At 34.0% G+C, this 23,017-nt stretch overlaps 1 protein-coding gene across 5 annotated transcripts in view; it reads left to right on the top strand.

Moving 5' to 3' along the window:
- The window catches only part of LOC100869407 (uncharacterized), a 65,571-nt gene that overhangs the window by 38,458 nt on the left and 4,096 nt on the right, over window positions 1-23,017 (top strand). For 4 of the 5 annotated variants that reach the window (XM_003698611.4, XM_086913955.1, XM_031919999.2 and 1 more), the window contains 6 exons: window positions 16,057-16,177; window positions 16,252-16,442; window positions 16,913-17,115; window positions 17,632-17,851; window positions 18,917-19,585; window positions 21,908-22,060. In XM_003698611.4, the coding sequence (XP_003698659.2) occupies window positions 16,057-16,177; window positions 16,252-16,442; window positions 16,913-17,115; window positions 17,632-17,851; window positions 18,917-19,585; window positions 21,908-22,060 (1,557 nt within the window). The remainder of the gene's footprint in view (window positions 1-16,056; window positions 16,178-16,251; window positions 16,443-16,912; window positions 17,116-17,631; window positions 17,852-18,916; window positions 19,586-21,907; window positions 22,061-23,017) is intronic. The other variant, XM_086913953.1, reaches the window with a different exon arrangement.

Below are 23,017 nucleotides of genomic sequence, written 5' to 3'. Positions count from 1 at the left end.
TTAGCAGTCGATTTGTTTGGATGTAGGAAATATTATGAGTGATATACAAGTGTGCATACGAATGTCGGTAACGAAGAGACCTATGCGCGCAATGATATAGTGTCAACGTATAGGAATGCTTTTAATTTGCACCGTTTAACCTTTTCAAGCTTGCCATTTGGAATACGTAGTTGACTTTAACACTTGCGTCTTTTAATACGGAGGATTGCTTTGAAATATTATTCGAACAAGTATCGGACCTCGAATTGGATCTTATTAAATGTTATTTTTTTTTTTTTCATGCTTAATATGGAAATTTTCGAATCAGTGGTATCGTTTAAAAAAGTTATTTTTAACGTTATTTTTTTCGTGTTATTTTTTTAATCAAATAACGTATAAAGTAAGAAATAACAAAGATAAATAATCGTAATAAGTAACATATATATATATTATAATAGTATTGTTACGAACGTTGACATACGAAATCGTAACATTTGATTCGATCCAAAACATCGATTTAACGAGTCGTTTCCCGGACACCGAGCGGAACGCTCGTGTTTTCCTCTCCTCTCCGTAGAAATATTACATCGTTCGGAAATTAAATTAATATTCCACTAAATAATTATTAATAAACCAATTAATTGACTATCGTAAAAAAAAAAAAAGTATTACACAGAGGATCGAATATTTGCAATGATAATTAATAATTTAAATTTTTTTTAATACGTAAATTTTTAAATTCTATCCATTTACACATTTACGAGAAGAACAATGATAAACCAAGCATCTTCGTAAAACAATTTTTACATTTTTCTCGAACACTTGGGCGCAAATACCATCGAATATTATCTTCTTTGCACAAGTTCGGTAAAAACCGGTGCGGTATCGATATTTCAACCGATGTTTCCGCGTTAATTTCAATAAATTTTCCATCGTCGAGTGGAAAAGCTCGGTGAAATCCTTTTATCGCAACATCGAGGGCGGCCTCGGTTAATTATCAGCTTATAATTGGCACGTTTTATTATTAGTGCGTACACGTGGCGGCGGAAGCGGTGCTCCAAAGCCGTGTTTCTTTTTCTCTCTCTCTCTCTCTCTCTCCAGCGTTGCCCTCCTCGGTGTAACGGTGTTCCACGACGGCAATTCAGACGCGTGCATTTCGATTGAAGTCAACTCGATAATCGTCCTCCTTGACGAGCCGACTCTCGACCCTCGACGGGCATTCCTTTATAAGCCAGCTGCTCGCGGATCTTCTCCACCGGTGGAGGAGGAGGAGGAGGATCCATTTCGCCTCTCCTCCCCCCCGATCTTCCGTTCTGGCTTCTCCTCCTCGCATCAGATGCCACTCGCGTATTCGATGCAGTCGATCATTGCGGCTATTACATCTCGATTGCTTTCAACAGCTTCTCTTGTTTTTCGCGTAGAATAATAGCGTCAAGGGAAAAAAGGATGACGAGTGGAGAAAAGAGAGTCGTTTCTCAATGGCGGTTTAACGTAAACGAGTGGGGTGGCTCGATCCAATTCTCTTGTACTTTAATAATATTGTACGATATTTCATACTATAATATAAATTATAGTATTTTAACGTTATATTTTAGATTTGATATCTTCAACTTCCTTAGTTTCGATTCTACTTCGTTTCAATCGTGAACGTTGAAATCGCCTGTTTTTTTTTTTTTTATTTAATCAGATATTCCTTCCTTTCGCATCCTCGCTCCTGCAAAACAACATTCTCGGTCGATAATAATAATTATTCGACTCATTTTCGATCGACGAGGAACTCGAGCAAGCGCGTTTAGAAGAAAAAAGAAAGAAAGATTTATGACGAAATCGGTGGTGTATATATCCGAGAAAGGAATATACATCCGAAGTGTGAAACTCGTCGGATTCCCAAGATACCGACGCAAGATCGGGTTTCTTGCAGCCTAGGAAAACTGGTCCGCCCGGAATCACGCGCCACTTACCATCCACTGCCATTTGCTTTTCCAACATTACCAATTTCGCGAAAGGAATTTGACCGATCTCCGTCGAATCGACGCGGGAAACGAGAGACGATAATAATCGCGATAATGGTGAAACCGATTAATTTCGTCGAAATGCCAGAGGAATCCAGGATGGAATTGTGGGCGGTCATCGTTCTCGGATATTCTCGCCACCCTGTCGATGCAGCCTCGAATTTATCGAATCACGAAAATTTCGAAAGACGGAGAATTTTTACGGCGAGCGGTGTTTGTTTTGGAGGAATCGATTTATTTCCTTCTTCTCGCGTTGAGAGGCAGAAATTTAAAGTTTCTAGTCTAAATTTGTTTTCTTTTTCTATATATTATGTAAGCGCATGGGATATTTTGAAACTTTCACTCGAAATGTACATAGTTGGAATAATAGTTTTCGTAAGAGATTGAAAAAAATTTAACTGGTTGAATTAATTGAATTGTTTCAAATTAATGAAACTGTAAAATCTAAATATTTTTTAATATTGAAATAACGATGTTAATGCGATCAAATTGAAATAAATTGCAGATAAAAATATACAAAATTCATCCGATGTTAATATGCGAGACTTACTAGTTTGTAATGTCTGTGTTTTCAACATTTCTCGATTTTGCCAGTTTTTCTTCTTCCCAAGTACATCTGTGCAAACAGTTTGCTAACTAAAACGAATGTTTTCCAATGAAGACGTCACGAGACGTGACGCAGATGCAGCGGTGTAACCAATTTGTTCCAAAAGATTATTATTCGAATCTATTTAATACAGTTTTCTTGGTAAAACTTATCGATAATCCTGGCTATAAATAAGAAGCGCATCCTAGGGATATTTAAAACGCATCCTATTCCATTATTGCCCATTTTTGCAGTAACAACCAACCAACGATAAAGGATTGAATTGATAAAATATGATAAAGAAAGAATAAAACGATAATGATAGAATTCCAAAAACACATTTTTTTTTTTGTAAGCAATGAAAGAAAATCCATTCGAATCAGTGGATTTAGATTTAGAAGACTAATTTGTTCATCAAACAAGGAGGAAAATGAAAATGAAATTTTAGATGGGACGTTTTAATTTAAGGGCCACGCTCTGTGACGATCCCCCTGTGTTTTCGCGAACGTTCGTAAGGATTTATTAATTTCCAGATAATGGGACGCCTTTTCGAGTTCGCGAAATTGTCAAAACCAAAATTCCAATATCTGACCGCGGATCGTTTACAGTTAGCTGCATTCACCGGCTAGAAAACGGTCCTTGTCCCCTCACGTTCGAAATCGAGTTGCGGTACTTCTTCCAGTATACAAACGTTTCCGTGATAAAAGAGGACTTGGCCGGTTGAAATTTTAATTCCTGTCCTGGAGAAAAATAATCGATATATATATATAAATGTAGAGATTTATTTATATAAGCAATTCGAGTTATTAAGACGTTGGAACATTTTATGTTGCTTAATAAGCAACAGACAATTCGATATTATTATACACCAATTTACCGTTATGCATTATTAAAAAAAAAACCTGCGCAATAAAACCATTAAAGGTACACCACAAAAAAGAAAAAGTCGATCGATTCGAATTCTATCACGAAATATAATTTACAACTTAATTGAAAAAAATGTCCATTCTAAATTTCTCAACCGAATTTAAATCGGACAATGAATTGTGTGGATGAGAAGAGAAAAAAGGAAGAAGGGAATCGGGAGAGGAGAAAAGATCCTCGTAATTATCATACATTAGCGAGTTATCGGGTGCCAGGTTAAACTTCCTTTCCACCTCGGATTAAACCTCGTTCCAGCAAGATTTTGCCGGCGAGTCGAACCGCCCTCTGCCTCGATTTTCCTCGGGATTTTTGATAATAGGGCGGTAAACGGGCAAGATAAGGTTGGCAGCGAGTGGATTCGTGAGGCATCGTGACAAACTGTTCGTGTCGTTAGTTAACGGACTATGGCAAACGTGTGCACGCATACTGGCCAGAATTTACTGCTTCCAGGTTACGTAATCCGTGCGTGCTAACCATACTGGATCGAATACGATATATGGATCCTCGTAAGGGTTCGATACGTTCGCCTTGTTAACCTTTGTTGACCGGTGTAAACGATTGGATTACGGCGGTAGAAAATTATTGGACATCTGGTGTGAAAGAAATTTAAACTAATAATGGTTTCATGATGGGGACAGTGATTCCCAATCGATACCAATGTATCTTAAAATTTATGCGGAAATATTTGAAATAATATAATATAATATTATAAATAATTTTGAGAAACGCGGTGAAAGAAGAATATTACGTGAAACGTATGTATAAATTATATTTATATAGCAACAATGGATCGTTGCATCCGCTCGAATTTACTTCGATTTTTCGCGTAAAAATCGTGAGTAGAGACTACAAAATTTTCACGTGGAAATCGACTCAGGAAATAGATAAATCCATGCCATTGAACTCGCTTTTTGTTTTATTCCGATATCTCAATCGGTTGTCGAGATATAAGGATGCAAAGCGTGCTTAACACAATACAGAAATTATGAATGGGCTCGCGACCTAGTGACCTACATTTTTTCCCTAGAAATGCGTATTATGCTTTTCTAGGAATTATATCATTTGTTTAGAGTTTGGAATAGGTCAGTGAGGCGAGGTGCGAACGAGAGGCTTAAGTATACGCGATAAAGACACCGAGATAGTAAACGATTAAAAATTACTTTTTTCTTTGCACGACGATATCTCGGGAACCGGAAGTCGTATCGAGATAAATAAAAAGGCGTTTTAAAGGATAAGGTCCCGCGATTCTAATCACCGTCCATTCGTTGTTCTAAAGTCATTATCTTCGGAGTTGTAACGGTTTAAAGTTTTTCTAATTTTAATAGAATTTGATTCGGTTTAAGGTAAACGGTTAAAAATTACTTTTTCTTTATACGGAGTATTAGCGGTTTAAAGTTTTTCTAGTTTTAATAAAGTTTAATCGAGTCTTAAGATAAATTACACGATAAAATATATTTATTAATTTCTAGTAAAACATTGTTTATAACGATGTTTACTAATAATTTAATTTTAAAAATTGATTTGAAAAGTTCTTTGGTTGAAGGAAGTTGATTTTAATCACGTTGATTAATCGAACCGTGATTTCATGATTTTATAACCGTAATTTTTTGACGTTTCGAATATCTTATTTATAAAAATATGTAAAAATATGCATACCACTCTACTCATCGGAAATTGGTAATAATTAACCAGTAGTAATTAGTACAAATGATAATACAAATTGGTTTAAATAGCTAATTGATTAGCTAAATTATACACATGCTTTTTTAGAAGAATCGTAAACACGCTTATTATTCAATCTACTGAATATTCAAAACAACTTAAACAAAATTTACAAATTTTTATGATAGAGAAAAATTTCCAAAAGACAGAAGATCGTCTCGAAGAATATTTCTACATATTATAAATTCGTTTTTTACATAATAAAAAGTCATAAAGGTGTGAAAATTAACCTGTCACGAACGAAGAACGATTCATTTTTAAGCTTGGTCGTTAAACATTCCAGTTTCGAGAGATTGAGATTTATCGTTGGTCAGACGTTAATTTATTAGAACAGAGATTGGAGTGATAAGAATATTTAAGAAGGCGCGGTTCGAGGAGGAAAATAAAGTTCGCCCGTGAAATATCGGTGTCACGGTGAAGGTTCACGGTACAAGGTGAGTCGAAAATAGTCGCGTAAGATTTCACCGTTCGCCTATCCATCGATTTCTTTTGCCGATTACGATAGTTAAACGTACACGACCAAACCGAAAATAACCGGTGATCTGCGTCAGATCTGAATAAACATCGTGATCGTGAATTAAATCGCATCCATCGAAACTCCACCTGATCCACCTCGTGTTAGTCATAGGATATTTTTTTCGAATTGCTCTCATTCATGAAGTCATCTTCGTGGCTATTGCAATATGAAAGAAGATTGCACAGCGGATGAGCAGTGTATTCAATCGTGCTTTAATTTAAAGAGCGCAGTTTGTTGCTCGAAATTAAGTCGAATGAGAAACATTATTTTTCTCACAAATTATCACCGAGAGAAATATTTACATTTAAAATTGTTTTCTTACCAAAACTGTGAGATGAACTTTGAACTGTCAGAAAAATAGGAATTTTTTTGTCGAAGAAAAGAAAAAAAGTACCGATGGAAATAAAATGGAAATATGTGGAGGAGGTATCTCGTATATAGCCCATAAAATAAAATTGGATTTTTATTTAAAGTGGTGCAAATGAAATTTGTGGAAATATCTTTATACCCTATAAAATTGGATATTTATCTGAAGTTGTTATAAATAATAAAACGTTAATGAAATTATTAAAAAGAAGTGTAATTCCATAACAAATATATATGAAACAACGATTTATGTGAAAATCGAGGTTGCAGAAAGATAAACAAAAGAAAAAAAAAAAACAAATTCCAATCATCATTTTAATAAATTAACTGAATATCAGATATTTGATCATCGACACATTCATACGTCGTTTAATATTAAAATCTTTGAAATCTCCATAAACGAATGAACAAGCAATTGAATAAAAGGGAAAACGCATCATGTAACCTGAAGCACGAGTCGAATTACGAGAATAAAATCGATTTCAAAAAAAAAAAAAAAAAAAAAATATTAATCTCCAGCACGACATTTAATCGGTTACGTTAGCAGCTGGCTGGTAACGTTATCACTGATTACGAGACGTTGAGAAGTTGAGCGTGAAAGTGCAACAGGAATAATCGAGGAACAACGATCATATTCGATTGCGAAAAGCAAAATACACGGGCATCTGTGGCAAGCGTGTTCTCATCTGGACTCGATTGCGAAACTGCGAATGACACACAATCCGCGCAACCTTGGGGCAGCCTTGCCCACGGCTAATGCAATGCTCGCTCGTGAATTATACCGGGTGGCGACGGTGAAAGTTGTAACCATCCCATACAATACGATTCTCTTCTACGCCAGAAAATTCGTTTTCCAACTCGTGTAACCTAGGATTTGTCCACCCTTTAGCCGGATAATCTGGCTACAACACTGGTCTGAAATTGTTGTTTCGGACGACACAACGCGTTATTTTATTTTTGCGATTTCTTTTCCCCCAGAAAATATATAAAAATTAAATTTGACACGGCATATCTTGCTTCAAGCTGTATTCGTGCAACGTTAAGCCTCAATTATTCAACAATCTAATTATTTAAAATATTATCATGTAACATGAACAATATTATCAGAGTCTGATTCATATATTCGATTTCTATTGAAGATTATTTAAATAATTCGTACGAAATTGTGTATAAAATCGATCCGACAAATAAATTAATTCTCAATTTCAAATAAAATCTGCGCCCAAGATCCATTATGACGTAATTATTCGTTCAATTTTTATAAGAAAAATCGTTGCGTCATCCCCTCGTTTAATTTTAAGGAACAGGAGGGGGGAGGGTGGGGTGGACACGAATCCAAGCGCGCAAAAGGTTGGTACAAAGCCATAATCAGCTTAATAGGCCTCTACGGATAGCGGTTAATCGCGACAAGGACGTGGCCACGCATTGTCTGCAAATTGATTTCACCGAAATCAATTAAAAGCCTGTATGTAAAAGCGTAAAAGTTAAACGAGAACGTGAGCGCGTAAAGTAATTTCGTTCGTTCGACGACGATACCAGCGAATTTTTTCTCTTTTTACGATTTTTCGCCGAAAAGGAAAGATTTCGTTCGGACACATTGTTTTTAAGATATTGCAATAATTAACTAAACGCGTTTTAGTTAATCGTCGTTTTTCGAATATCTCTCTCTCTCTCTCTCTCTCTCTCTCTCTCTCTCTCTCTCTCTCTCTCTCTCTCTCTCTCTCTCTCTCTCTCTCTCTCTCTCTTTGTATTCGTGAAAACTCTTCTGATTTCGCATAAAAATTCATAATTATATATTTTTTAATCCACGGAGATTATTCCAAGTTTGAGTCACTCGAGATATGATATATCGCGTAAGAGGAAAGTTTGCATTGCTTGTTTTTCTTTCGAAACAACAACTATAGCGCGCTTGTTGGACAAGCGGCGTCGCCCTTTTTTCTCTCTCTCTTTCCCTCTCGCCACGAATGTCGACTGGTGACGTATTTGGAGCAACAACTCGGTCGAATATTCGGCGCAGCCAGCGCAGTTGATTCGCTTTCCTCCACTTTTTTCCCCTTCTCCCTGATATCGATCCGCGAGATTAAAACAATTATTAGGGAAATGGTCTGGTTCGTTGCAGGAGGAATCTTCGTCTCGAGGATTGAAGAGACGGGGCACGATATTATAGGGGGAGAAAAATTGTATTTTATTTTTCTTTTTTTTTTTGAAAAAAGATTAGAGTTTTTTTTAGAAGTGATTCGTTGAATTTATAATAATAATAATAATAATAATAATTAAGGGGCAAAGAAATTTTAATTAATCGATTCCCTGGTGATTTACCCGTCGAGTTAATTAAAACGGTATGCAATTTTAATTGAACGTTTTCTGGATACACGTTTTCTTTTGTAACGTTTTCTTTGCTTTGGCTTTTTTTTTATTAACCCATTATATTTTGCGCGTTTTCGTTTTCAATCTTAATCACGCAATGATGACCACGATTGTTTCCTATGCACGGAATATCTTTATATACGTAACACGACGGAAATACCATCTGAATACTTGAATACGTGTATGGGACGTGTATAAATTATTTCGTTAGAATTTTTTTTTTTGAAAGAAAGAAAAATACATCTTTTTATTTATACCATCAATAGGTATAAAAAGAATAATCTACCTGCTGCAGGAAACCCACGATCAATTGTTGAAATCGGTTATTGTTATCACGATAATAATGAATATTTATTTAATAAATATTAAAATCACGTAAAAAATATTTATTTTACATATACACACGCATTTGAAGAAATACAGAAACCAAAAGAAGAAATACATTGGGACAAAAATTCCTAGAATGTAATGTCAACGTAAATACATGTGTTTATAATAATAAAATGGCAAAGAGTTAATAATAAATACATATTTTATTCTGTCCCGAGATACAACGTGACTCGAGCGTTCCATATCTGCTATTCTGATTGAAATTTCGTTAATTAAGAGGTTCAAAGAGCATCTCCAAATTTTCTTCTTTTTACTCTAAAAAATCTCTGACTTCGAGGCTTTTATTAACATCTGTCTCGTTTTAATTTGCACTCGGTGTAGGAGGGCAGATTCAAATATGAAATATTCAAGACGATATCTTATCCTTTCGTCCGTATCGAGAATCGTGTATGGAAGGAGAAAAGAAAACGGGTGAAAAAAATGGGGAGAAGGAAGGAAGGCGTTGATTCCTCGTTGACAGCCCACGCCAATAGCAATCTCGTTGCAATTGTGTCGTAGGTAGGATCGAATTACAGGGAGCGCGAATGGTTGAGTTTAATTCGTCGCCTTGGTCCCTGCATCGAATTCATTCGTTCCTCGCGAAATAGGAGAAAAATTGCGCCAATTAAAACTTTTGCCTCGCCTCCTCAAAAGACGATCTTCGATTCTACGACCAGAATTTTGATTCCTCCAAAAGAGGCGTTGAAAAATGATCTGAATTCTCCATATCCAGTGGACAGGTTGAATTTTAAGGGAATAGAAATGAACTCTCGTCTGGCGATGGTGAATAAATCGTTCGACTTTTAAATTCACTTGGCAGAGAAAGAATATCTTCTGCAGGTTTAGAGCGATTTTACAGTGTCCAATAGTAGAGAGAAATAATTCTACGAGATAAAGATATCTTAAGATTGTTCTTAAAATATTGTAGAAAATTATTTATAAGAGTAATATATAAAGAATTCTCTCTCTCTCTCTTTTTTTTTTAATCAATTAATCATCAAGATATTTCCATATTAGTCAGTTTCAAATTTTCTTTCACTCGTCCTAGATAAAAACTTCGAGTTTTTCCACGATTTATGAAAATAACAATCCCGGCGGAAAAATACATTTATCGAATACGTAATAATTCACTCAATTTGATTGATTCGTCAAAAAAAAAAAAAATGGTAAAATAAAGCGAAGAGAAAAAAAAATCGATATAAAGTTGCATTATCAATTGAAAATCCACCTCAAATTCGTAAATACAATTGTATCTCCAGTATAAGGAATAGCTGGCGATAAATTTGTAATTACTGCAAGCTGCTCAAAATTGACCTCAAGGTGGAGCATCATAAATGCTGCTGCTGTATAGATATCGATAAAGTGAATTCAAAGTGAAAACATCCGATTCGAGTTTTCCACGCGGCAAGTTGTTTCAACCCCTTGGGGAAAGCTTTCAAGGCTTCTTCTTCCTCCCTAAGCTGCCGTGCAATATCATTTCACGAGCCCCGACGTACGTTGGATAGACTATCGTCGGACACGCGAGCAAACATGTTAAATCGTGCTTCCGGGTTGCTTCGATTCCCTGGATACACGTGTCTTTTATCGAGCAATCGATAACTTTTGTAACCATGTGTTTTGGCGAACCCGTTGCCACGAAACGCGCCTTTAATTAAATAAAAAACAAGCGAGAAACGTCCGATTCTTCTAAAAAATTTCGAAGGGAAGAACCTTCTGATCAAAGTTTTTCTTGATAATTGATATTAATGGGAAATCGACGAATAAATCAGTGATTTGCTCGTTAAGAGTAATTTTCGAATAAGCGAAAGTCGCTTTGGAAAAGTGAAATGTTCCAGATGAGGCAGGAAAAATTGAATGCATCCTGAACAAGAATATTCGAGGAATTAAATGATTCATAATTTCTGTATCCAATTATAGAAAAATAATGGTTGGCCAACATTGCGAAACACGTTGTAATTTTGAAGAATGAAATAACGCATCCAACATTTCACGTACGAAAAATAATTGCAGTTTTAAATTTTCCAATTTGAATAAGAACTCTTACCAGCTTCATAATCCAAATGGATGGATTCGATTGGGGTTGGAAAATTCGTTGTCGAAATTTTTCGACGAATCGAGAGATTGGGTTGATGATCCAGTTTCCACGGGGCGGTAATTGGCTCGTCCTATCAAGCACGGATGGACAACAATTTGGCCGTGGAAACGAGCGAATCCCGTAACTCGACGATCGCTCGGTCGGGAAAGTGTTGGCCGCGGTTTCGTTTAAACGCCTCCGCTTTCACGAGCCGCCACCAATGTCCTCGTGTTACGTTTGGATAATAAAATTCGTTGGCTGGGATAATGGCTCGATGCTGAGCCGGTATATCATCTATGAAGCCCGGTTATCTGTCCAATAAACGAGGGAATGCTCGATAAATTAAGTTGAAAACGAGGATTTGTATTGGCCTACTTGATTTAAAAGAAGAATCGATCAAGATCGATGGATGGATTCGAGAAAAACGAAAGATATTAAAATTTTTATCCGCTTATTTAAGAGTAATCATTATTCTTATTTTACTTTGAATTTTGAAGGATTGGAAAATTCGTCTTCGGATATCCAATTTTAAGTCTTACACTTATTATTTATTATCTATTTGGTAATTTATGGATACTCGGAATTTCTTTTCCTCGAACTCTGGCGCAACATCGGAAAAACTACTAATCTCTGCGCATCGAATTTTCATTGGTTTAAACTCCTCCTTCCCTTCCTCGAAACTTTCGAAATAAAACGAAGCCTCCATAACTTTCCAGTTAGAAGACTTTAGTTCCCCCCTCGAGACTCGAGTTACCAAGGCTCCGCTGCTGTACGTGTGCTATTTTGCATATACGTCTTTTAATCTTGGGCCACTCGAAAGGAAGGAAAAAGGACAGGATGGAAAGTTGGAGCGGCGACGTATATTTCTTTGATCCTCGGTACAAACGCTACCTGTTCATTCGTTGAATTACAGGAGCAAATAAATATTAACAGCCAGTCTTTTTACACTTGGAATTACGCTCTGAACGAAGCAGTAGCCGGAAACTAAATTAGAACGTGTATAATGCCTGCGTATTTAGGTATTTGGTTAGTGTATCGCAAAGCATTGCGAATCTTTTAAAAAATGGATGTGATTCAGGTTTCGAACGTGTAATAAAATGACACGTGTTCTCTAATCCGCGTAATTTTTAGAACACGTGCACCTACGTGTATTGTTTCACGTGTGCTTAATTACACGCTTGTTATCGTAATTTTATTCGTGTATTTTTAGAAATACGAATACCCATTCGTGGGACGAGATTATTATTAATTTCCAGTTTCTCGTTGATTAAATTTCTTTTTTTAGACAATCCTATTCACCAAGAACGTTTTCCGAACGTTAACTTTTCTGTGGTAACATAATTTCGAAACAATGTTAAACAAAATACAACTACAGAGTTTCGATTTTTTGAAAAAAGTTTCAACGTGAAATTATATAATTTTGAAATCCACTTCTTCAAGGAGTTGAAAATTTTTAATTTAAACCAATTAAACGAATTTTGAACGCGTAATAAGCATTCGATTACTTCGAATCGCTCTTAATATACATCTTTATGAGATCCTCGAAGAGGCCAAAACGAATATAAGAATTGGTAAGAAAATTCGTTCAAAAATTTAATAAATAAAGTCTCGATCCATTGTTATTCCATATCAATTTTTGTTTCTATTTTGATACTCGCGATCTATCTTCCTAACGATATATATAATATATTTAACACGAGCTTCTCTTCCATTGACATCATCAAGAGGTTTGTCTCGTTATATATTGATATTCAGAGGCTCGTGAATATCTTCTCTGACCGTAATTCATCGACTGGATGCTTCGTCACGTTACGATTTCCTTCTTTTTTTTTTTTTTTTTTATTATCGGTCGAGATACGTTCCGGAAATAGGGGTTCCTTTCATCGAAGGGAAGATCAAAGACATTGTGTGCAAGGATGAGGGAAAAATTTCGCGAATTAATTCATCGATCAGATCCTCAGATTTGTTCTCCTTGGATGAAAAAAATGTTAAAAAAAAAAAAAATCGAACTCTCTTCACGATTTATTGACCCGTCAGTTTCTCATCTGCAATTCCTATGATCGTAATTAAATGTAATTAACCTTGAACATCGTATGTGCACATTGATAGGAGTACGTTTTTTAATTTTAATTGTTAATTATTTTGCTTGCCTGAAATTTTGGAATAAAACGATATATACGCAATTATTACAATTTAAAGTGTTTAATAATTTAATATGGTTAAATCTTCTTCTTCGAGAATTCATCACGATGTGCATTCAAAACGATCGATTATTTACTGGTGTAAGTTTATATTTCACGATATTTCGTAGAATATTTCGAATCTTGAATACGCAAATTCGAGGCATTGCGTGATTCGATTCAATCTTGTTCAAGAACGATAAGGAGAAGGGAATCACGCATAGTCACGCGTTTGATTCGTTATCGAGCCACGTGATTCGCCGCGTCCTGTCCCTATGACCCACTATCCGACCTTTAATCGCGCCGACAGGATACACGTTCGATTAAAACTTTCTAGAATTATGCGCGTGCCTCCGTTTGGCTGCAATCTTTCGTTCCGGAAGTCCGTTTCGGCTCTTCTGTCGCCTCTCTTCTTTTCCACAATTTTTATTCCGTATATCTCGAAACAAATTCGTCCCGTTCAAGTTTTATATTACGTTATATATATATTACGTTATATATTATAAAACGTTTTCATAAAGCACAAACAATTTTTTTGATCGTTTAAGAACGAAACGACGTTAAAGAATTTTTTTATTTGAATGAAATATACGTAAAATTTGTTTTTGCGTATATTTTTTTTTTTTATTAAATTTGGCTGGATAAATTATTTCGAGACAAAAGGGGCAAAAAACTGAGGATTAAAGAGGTTAGAGACTTTAACAGGAACAACGTTACGTAAATCGATGATGTCGCTTAAGAGATTGATACAATATTATACGTAATATTATATTTATAATTATTTATGAAAATCGATAATCTGATGTATCGATTATATTCGATTGTGGTCAAAGGATAATCCTATTCTAGGCATCAATAACGGCGTGACTTTTCGGCCGATGCACGCATCCAGATAATACTGGACTAAGGCAAACCTGTTAAGCCGTGTGCAATCTCGTTAACGAAACGAATCCGTGTAACAAACTTACGGTCGTCCAATGCATTTGCACGAAGGAATGATGATGACGCGCTCCGATTTTTAAACTGACAGATCGGCAGATGCTTGTGTGATAACTTTCAGGGTATTTGAATATATTTAAAAGCAAAATAATTTTTGCAAATAAAATACTTACTTTATAAGAAGATAATTGTCCATAACTTTCACTCTCATATCCGCTAACTAAAAAATAATTCTTGACAACAAGATTTTATGAATTTTAGTGTTGAACGTATTTTGAGGTTAGAATATTTTGGAGAAAAATATTTGAGTTTTACTCTTGTTATACACCCTTTCAAATATATTCTCATCGTTAATGATAATGATGTAGTTTTACAAAAAAAAAAAAAAAAAAAAACAGAATTCCATGCATCAACCAGAGAATAATTCCCTTTGAAGTTCACAAGTATCTCCTCGGCCAGCATTTTTGTTCTTAGAAAGTTTTTCTCTCCATGTAAAGTCGATACAATGTGTGACTCTCTCCATGACGAGGAGGGTGCGTGTGTTGTTGATGACATTCACGGAGCGGAGGGTGCTCGAGAAGAGCGAAGTGAATCGCAAAACACCACGAAAACTCGATGAGATTTATTTAACATTTGAACAAACGTGATGTAAATACGTTAGAATTTAGCGTAGATCGTGTTTCGTTTTGATCTAGGGAATTTCTCTCTCTCTCTCTCTCTCTCTCTCTCTCTCTCTCTCTCTCTCTCTCTCAATAGGCAATGAAACTAATTTGTGTGCTGCACGCACGTGATGTTTCTTTATCTATTTAATTCAATCTTATAGATTGAAAAGAGGGTCATTCTTTGTTCTCGAATGAAAATAGAATAAGAGGGCTCGTTTTAGAAAAATATTAAGGTAAACGACCTTAATTTGTGGCGTGGTGGAACTTTTCGAAAATATTTCGAAAATATCATTCAATTCTTTCTTGGAAAAATTATTTGAATATATGAAGAGAATAATAGAATCAAAATATACAATAAAAAGATAATAATAACAAATTGTTTTATTTATTCATTTCTAATTTTTTGTTTTATCAGAAACAAAAATTGCATACGATATCATGTATTGCGAAAACTACAAAATGTAATTTCGAGGATTATAGATTATAAATCACTGTTCTGTCGTTACCATAAATTATGCCAATTAAATAAGCACGGTTTCATGAACATCATTAACTCTTATAATTGATTACATACATATATATATATATATAGATGAAAATTTAAATATATTTTAATAATACTTTAATTACTTAATGTTTATAATTTAAAGAAGAAAAAAAATCAATCGTGGTGTCGTAATCGAATTACTTGCCAAATATGTACACGCGGTTTCTAGCTTCGATTCTACTCATCTTGAATTCATCGTAGAGAATATAGACAATGACGATATATAATTCAGCCCTTTGTACGATTCGATACGTGGCGACATGACGAACGCGTGCTCGATGAGCGGAAGCTCCCTTACCGGAAGCAGAGTACTCTGAATATTCATTTATACGGTTCGTTATGGATCCCAGTGAGAACATGCCGAATCAACGGTCCTTCGAGACTGTGAATCATAGTTGACCTTGAATTTACTTTAATCCCTTCGTTCTACGAACCGTTTCTAAGTAACCAGTTCCAGATCTATTTGCATTTCGATGTTATTCGCTGGTTGAAATCGTTTAATAAAAGCCAAAAAGTTTTGAATCCTCGAAATCGAAGTGAAAAATAATTTATTATGTATTTGATAATAATCGTTTTAATTTTTTTTTTTTTTTGTTACAATTAATAATCCATTGCGATCGTTTATGGAAGAAAAGTGGCCATTAACAGAACTGATGAATCTGAATGTAAAGAATTTCGAAAATAAAGATTTATTAAGATTATTTTTTGACAGAGATAAAAAAAAAAAAAAGAAGAAGAAAATATTTCGCAGTTTTTCGTGAATTCGAATTTCACATATAATTCTCTAATACACGTATACAATTTTGTTTCAGGGAGGAAGTACAAGAGCATACAGTCAGATGGAACGCTAAATTTGAATTTTTATGCAAGATGAGTGCCAATGCGTCTACTGGTGTTCTCGACCCTTGCATTTTAAGGATATCAGTGAGAAAGGTGAATCATTCGATCGATTATCTGTAAATTTTCCTCCTTATACCCGTTATAATCGTTGATTATTATTCTTGCAGGAATTGAAGGGAGGCAGGTCCTTCCAGAAGCTTGGCTTCACCGACCTGAACCTCGCCGAATTCGCAGGAGCTGGACTCTGCAGAACGAGGTATCTTCTAGAAGGATACGACGCGAGACATCGGCAGGATAATTCCATGTTGCGCGTTGCCATCAAAATGAATATGCTTTCAGGAGATATTCTATTTAAAGTGTAAGTTCTATCAACATATGACTGCATACTGTCATTTTTAAAATGTCTAAGAAAATCTGAAGTTTTTTCTTTTATTTTTCTGTGAAGTTGGAGTTATAAATTTTCCAATTTTATTTAAGAAAAATAAAATAGATAAGATATTTTATCAAGAGGCAATATCAAAGAGGGCAGTAATAGATTTTTTTTGTTCTTTAAATCTCTAAGTAAAGTAAATATATAAGAATTATTATTTGAACAATATAATTATTTAATTTTTTAAAAATTTAAATATTGATCAATCATTTGAATGATTCATTTGCTCTTCACAATAAAAATTAAATATACATCATGATTTATCTATTAAAATAAAAGATATAATACTAAAAGTTTATTATATTCAAGTTCTTTTGTGTTGCGATACTTAAGCTTAATTTATTGTATCATAAATGTTGGATTAATTAAAATGATAAGATTTGAATTAAATTTTATAGACCGTCTCCATCGTTGAAGCAAACGCAGCTCGCAGTACCCGGTGTGCCAGGTGTTTCTGGTGTGACGACGGACGAAACTGTGTCTGAGAGGTGCACCAATCGAGAAGACTTTGTATCAAGTGGTTCCTTAGCTGGAAGCATAGCTAGTACAAGCAGTGGTTTCGGCAGTCTTCCTAAAAAAAGGCCTCCCCTTTTTTCCTCGGGTAATGATTGAGTCTTAATTCTAACTCTTCCATGTTCTTTCATGAAAGGAGAGAAGGAAATATAAATGAAATAAATAAAAAAAAAAAAAAAACAATTAGATATTAACCGTAAAAGTATCATATATTGAAAAAAAGAGACAAAGAACTTATAATATATGATAAGAAGATAAGATTCATTTTCCGATGATTTGAATAAATAAAAAGAAAAATCATATTCCTTTTCAAATATGCCATAAATTTATAATGTTGTATAAAATGAAATTATTTTCAAATTCATCTTCTGTATTATTTGTTATATAAAAAATCATTTTTATTCATTATAAAATTATACATTGTTTAATATTTTATTCTTATTGCATCGCATGAAAAATCATATTTCTCTTCAAGATAAGATATAAGCAATTTTTTATTTTTGTTATACAATTGAAATTTAATGAAAGAACATAACAATAAGAATAGGTAAATCATTTCAATTTTTATCATTAGCAAATAGTCGATCTATCCTTCCTTTTTCAGAACTTCTCAGTGGGGCAGAGTCATATGATCCAATGACTCTGAGCGAGATTGTACCATCGGCTCTTCCAGTGGAAACTCTAGCTGAAGCGCACACAGAGTCGGGACATTCTCGTAATAGTAGCAATACCAGTCAGTTAAGCAAAGGTTCCGGCTATGGATCTTTAAATTCTCACAGTCAACACAGTAGGCAGAGCAGTAGTGGTGACAGTGGTCACATTAGGTAAGGCCACGCGGCCAACCAGGGAATCAAATGGAAAAAAAAAAAAAAAAAAAAAAAGTGAAACAATAGAAAATAGAAAACTCTATTTCCGCAGAAACGAACAGAGATTGATCGTAGTTAGATCGGAAATTTTAAATCGAAGTAGAAATTAAGTCCTAATTATAGTCCAGAGTTCTCTTCTCCATACTTTTTGTAACAAAAACTTCTCTCATTTTGGCTCATTAACGGCTTATCTTACTATCTTTAAAGTGTTTCACTCTTTGATCTCTTTCTAGGAATTTTTTCGTAGTTACACATTTAAAAAAAAAACTTTTTTTTTTCTTTCTTTCTTTTTTTTTTTTTCTGATGAATTTTACATTATTATGTACATATCTATGATTTTATTTGGATGATGAAGCGAGCATGGTATTTCATAAGGGATTAAATGAGAGGAATTTCGTAACAGGAATACAGTTGCTTGTTATAAATCATACGTCGTGGGATGTCATTCCGATAAAAGACGCAGCAAAGAATATCATCGTAACAACAGCACTAACAATTTTTTGTTGAAATGCGTGCCAATAAATACCATGCAATCGCGCTTGCGATTTTGCTTTGGAACTCTACGCTTAAGTTTTATATTTTGCCGAATCTTCTTACAAAAATTTCTTTTTTAAATTGCATTATGGATTAATAGTTTTAATAACTTTCGGTGCCTGATGCTTAACAAAAAAAAAAAAAAAAAAAAATTAAACGCGTATATATACTAACTTTTCTTTGAACTGCCAAACTTACCACTCGAACACTTATTATTTAGCACGTGTTCGTGGCTGTTAACAAGAAGGCATTGATAATGATGTATGAGAAATTTCCCTCCTCCCTTTTTTATATTTCTTTCTTTTTTATTATTATTATTATTATTATTATTCAGTTTCTTGAGACTCTGGATTCTCTCTATTTCTTTATATATACACATATATTTTTTTCTATTTCTCCCATATCTTCCCAATTCCATCTTTTTACGTACTGTATATGAGTTTATTATTATTTTTGCATGCTTGAATATTTGTGTTGTGATCTTTATAGGTCACCCTCCTGGCCGGTATGGGCTCCACGTATTCCCAATACCTCCCAAAATTCTTCGACCCAACAACAGCCCACAAAACCTGAGACTTCTCTCAATATCGAGTCCCCGACTTCGTCTTCCATCCTACGAAATCCACGAAATCGGTTCTGGTCTACGTCCAGCCCTGTTTCGTCATGCGAAGAAAAATCAGTGAGAAGTTCTTTGAGGTCTAGTATAGCGGTTGTTCCACTATCTAACGATCAAAATGAAACGAATGAAAACGGAATCGTTTCAAACGACACATGTCGTCGCGTTAACGAGAACGTCGAAAACGAGATTGGCGTGTTCAAGATACCTGGACCGCAAGACGTAACGCGGACGCGACAATTGCGAAAGAATTATGATAGACATAGTTTCGATTCGTCGAATGAGCATAACGTAGCGAATTCGTCGATGAAAAATCGAAATGGACAACAGAACAGCGTAGTCGCGCCGATCGCGAAACCGAGAATCGGTCATCCAAGTTGGAGAAATATTTCGAAAACCTGTGACTGCATCGAGAAAGGAAATATGAGCCCGGTTTTGCGATTGGCCGACCAGGCCAGAGCCGTGTCCTCTCCCGATCCTCTTCATAGGCCCGATAACCCCAGAGCCTCGCTACGTTCCGCGACGACCGCTCAGACCCTCAGGTAGGTTTCATTCATTCAGCGACTTTCTCTTTTTTATGATTGATTTTTTTAATTTTATTTATTTATTTATTAATTGATTAAATTCCCTTTGTTCTTCCTTTCGATTTTTGTGCGTTCTATCTGTTGCCTCCTTTTTGATTCTGTGTTAACTGCCATTGCATAGTCGGTTTCTTGGGCCCTCTTGCGTATTAATTTAGTAACTAATAATGTTAGCGGATGTTAGAGAGGTTATGTTTTCTCTTACAATTTTTGAAATTCATATAAAATAGGATAATTAAATAATAATAAGTGTTTCTCAACTTTTTTTATCGATATATTGGTAAATTTATATATTATTTAATATTATATATATATATATTTGTAATAGTATTGTTATCGAATTTATAGTCGCAAAGAAATTTAGTTCCTGATACAATTTTGATTTCTTTACATTTTCAGTAAATATACAAGAAACAACAAAAATATACTATTGTTTTGATATAAATATATAATTGTTTGAGTTGTTATTTATATAATATAGTGTAATATAGTGCAATATGATTCGACATTATATTTCGATTCAAAAGTTGAGAAATGTTGAAATGGATAACTCACAAGATTTATATTATTATTATAAAAGAAGATCGTTTTATATTGTTGACTTATAATTATATTTCGCTAATAATATTAGTTTCATATTTATACGAGAAGGCTCTAGAGTGTTCGTTTAAATATTATCCATTTAAAAGGATTATAGAAAATGTGTATCGAGTTGTAGTATAAGCAGTTTTTTTCTTTATATCATTTTCCATTTTAATTTATTATTATTATTTTTTTTTTTAATTAGAAATACACGATTTGTTTTGATAATTATTGCGTATTATTTTTCATTTATAAAAATTTCATTTAACATAACAACAAATCGTATATTTCTAGTGCAGTTTATCTTTTCCGGCATGTATTTTTTTTTTTCTTATTATTATATTATTTCTCTCTCTCATTTTATATTTTACATTAACGGCACTTAATGTCATATATAAAAATCCAGATATGCAAATATATTATAATGTTTAATAAGCTTATATGTACAAAGATACATATTTGCTGCGAGATTTGCTTCCGCTTTGCTTTATTGATTGCGCAAATTTTTTATCATAGAAGCTACCGATAACATATCACGTCAATTATTTATTTATTTATTTATTTTGTGAAACTCAAGATAAATCTCCAAATTACATCCATTCCAATATCATATGCTGCGCCTATTCACTAACTTGAATCACGTTATTATTCCAATGCGATATTAATGTCTAATAATCGTATAAAAGTATTATATTGTCGAAACAGAGGGCAACTGTATTTAAAACGTACATCAAAATAAAAAGGAAAATATTAATCACATCTATGAAAGAAAACAGTGCCAAAGGATGTATATACAAATGTAGCTAATAGAGTTACATTTTGTAGTTGGTATAAATTGACCATTCAAATTATATTTATGATTATGATTTAAAAAAGATTATTCTCTTTAAGTCAATTTTATTTCTCAATGAACTTGAACGATCAATCGACAAATTATGTATTAAAGATGTATATCGCTGAACACTTTCACAGTCCGCGTTACATAATTTCGAACATAACTTGCTTCTATAATAATCTCTCTAACAAAAGCAATATAATCTTCCTCTAGCTTTCAACATTTAGGTTATCCAATAAGTTTTTTCCCCATAAAGTAAATTATTTGATTATATTTATATATATGAACATTATTTTTTTGTTTGATATATAAACATTTTTTGCTGACAATGATTATAATAAGCAAGTGTCACTTAAGAAATAAGAAACTCACATTTTATTGAATCTTTTGAATCTTTGTCATTAATTTTAGATACGGAATAGTTTGTAAAGAATTCATTTTACCATTTTTCAGGTCAATATTTACGTATCTCTTTATTTAACATGCAACGTGTTAAAATTTGTTCCTTTTGTCATAAAAAATTTTCAAATTCAGCTAGATCATCATTTGATATATTCGTTTATTAAATTTATTCTACTAGAAAATTAGAAGTTAAATCGCCAATGCAAACGATGATCGATTAAAGATTATTTTAGAATGATTCCAAAATGAAACCAATGTTCAATTTTTGAGATTCTTCCTCGTACAAAGCACGAACTTATTGGAAAGCCTAACATCATTCGGTTAACAGTATTAAAAGAAAGGGCCCGAACTGTGAAAGGAAAAGCGAGACACACGCGGCGAAAGTAAAAATAAAGGGGGCTAGGTGCGGAAAAGAGATGGTGTAGCTTTCCTTCCACTTTGGATGGCTTTGTGAATCCTTGCAGGGGTATGGTTGGAGGCCACCGGAAGTTGCTGGACGGGGCGGGGGGCAAGCTGGCTACGGTCGCCACCAGCCCAGCGGACTCCGAGGAGTCCTCCTTAGGGGTACCGGAAGTCGCTCCACCGAGTTCCCAGCACCGAAACAGCATAACCCCACCGTCAGTCCATGCTTTCGTCTTAATTCTATTCTCTTTGTACTCTTCGATCTTTCGACTCTGTTTTCTTTTTCTCTCTGTCTCTCTCTCTCTCTCTCTCTCTGTCTGTCTGTCTGTCTCTTTCTCTCTCACTGTCTCTTTACTCTTCGCTTTATTCTTTGGATGTAAATGTTGGGTAAACCCATAAGTAATTTCGTTTTAAAAATCGAATTGCAATTTCGAAGAATCGTTTATCGTAAAGTAAATTTTTGAAACGAAGTCAAATTCTCGTTAAAGTAATTTCGTACAGTGAAATAAATCGTATTGCAAATGTTAAAATATTTGAGGTCTTCTTCCACGTTGATAATGATTATAGCAAATAATATTGATAATTAAAAATTATATAGCTGGTGATTGATAAATTTATTTTTCTAATCCAGCATATTTATTTACTTTTATATATATATATATGTATTTAAACAGAATGAAAATTTTTTAAATAATCGAAATTCTTTTTGAAAATTAAGAAATTTATTGATTTTAACTTATTAAGATTAAAAATATATAAGTATCATTACTTTTTTTTTTTTTTATATATATATATAAAAATGATATTACTTGTGGGATGACTTAATACATTTAAGAATAAAATTCTTGAGAATTGATACTCGAGAGTACTTCACGTAAGTGGATACTGCATTGAGAATATATGTCCGACAATAAAGTTAATATCGGATAATACAAATTATTGTATTAGGTCTATTTTCAACGCGGTATCGAGAAGTACTCTCGATACGTTTAATCTCAAATGTACTTGTACATTTTCGATGTTTCGCGGACACGTGGATTTATTTGATAGTTAATATCTTATCTGAAAATTGGATATCTACTTTATTGGATTTATAATATATCACGATATAAATGATAAATTTTGAAACATATTCAGAAAAATCAGAAAACTTTGACACCTGCTCGATAACA

This window comes from Apis florea, unplaced genomic scaffold (genome assembly GCF_048593485.1).
Source record: "Apis florea isolate Af1SG1 unplaced genomic scaffold, ASM4859348v1 contig_3517_pilon, whole genome shotgun sequence".
In the NCBI taxonomy this organism is placed as follows: domain Eukaryota; kingdom Metazoa; phylum Arthropoda; class Insecta; order Hymenoptera; family Apidae; genus Apis; species Apis florea.
The sequence above is the reverse complement of the archived record's forward strand: the minus strand, read 5'-3'. Positions and strand labels throughout refer to the sequence as shown.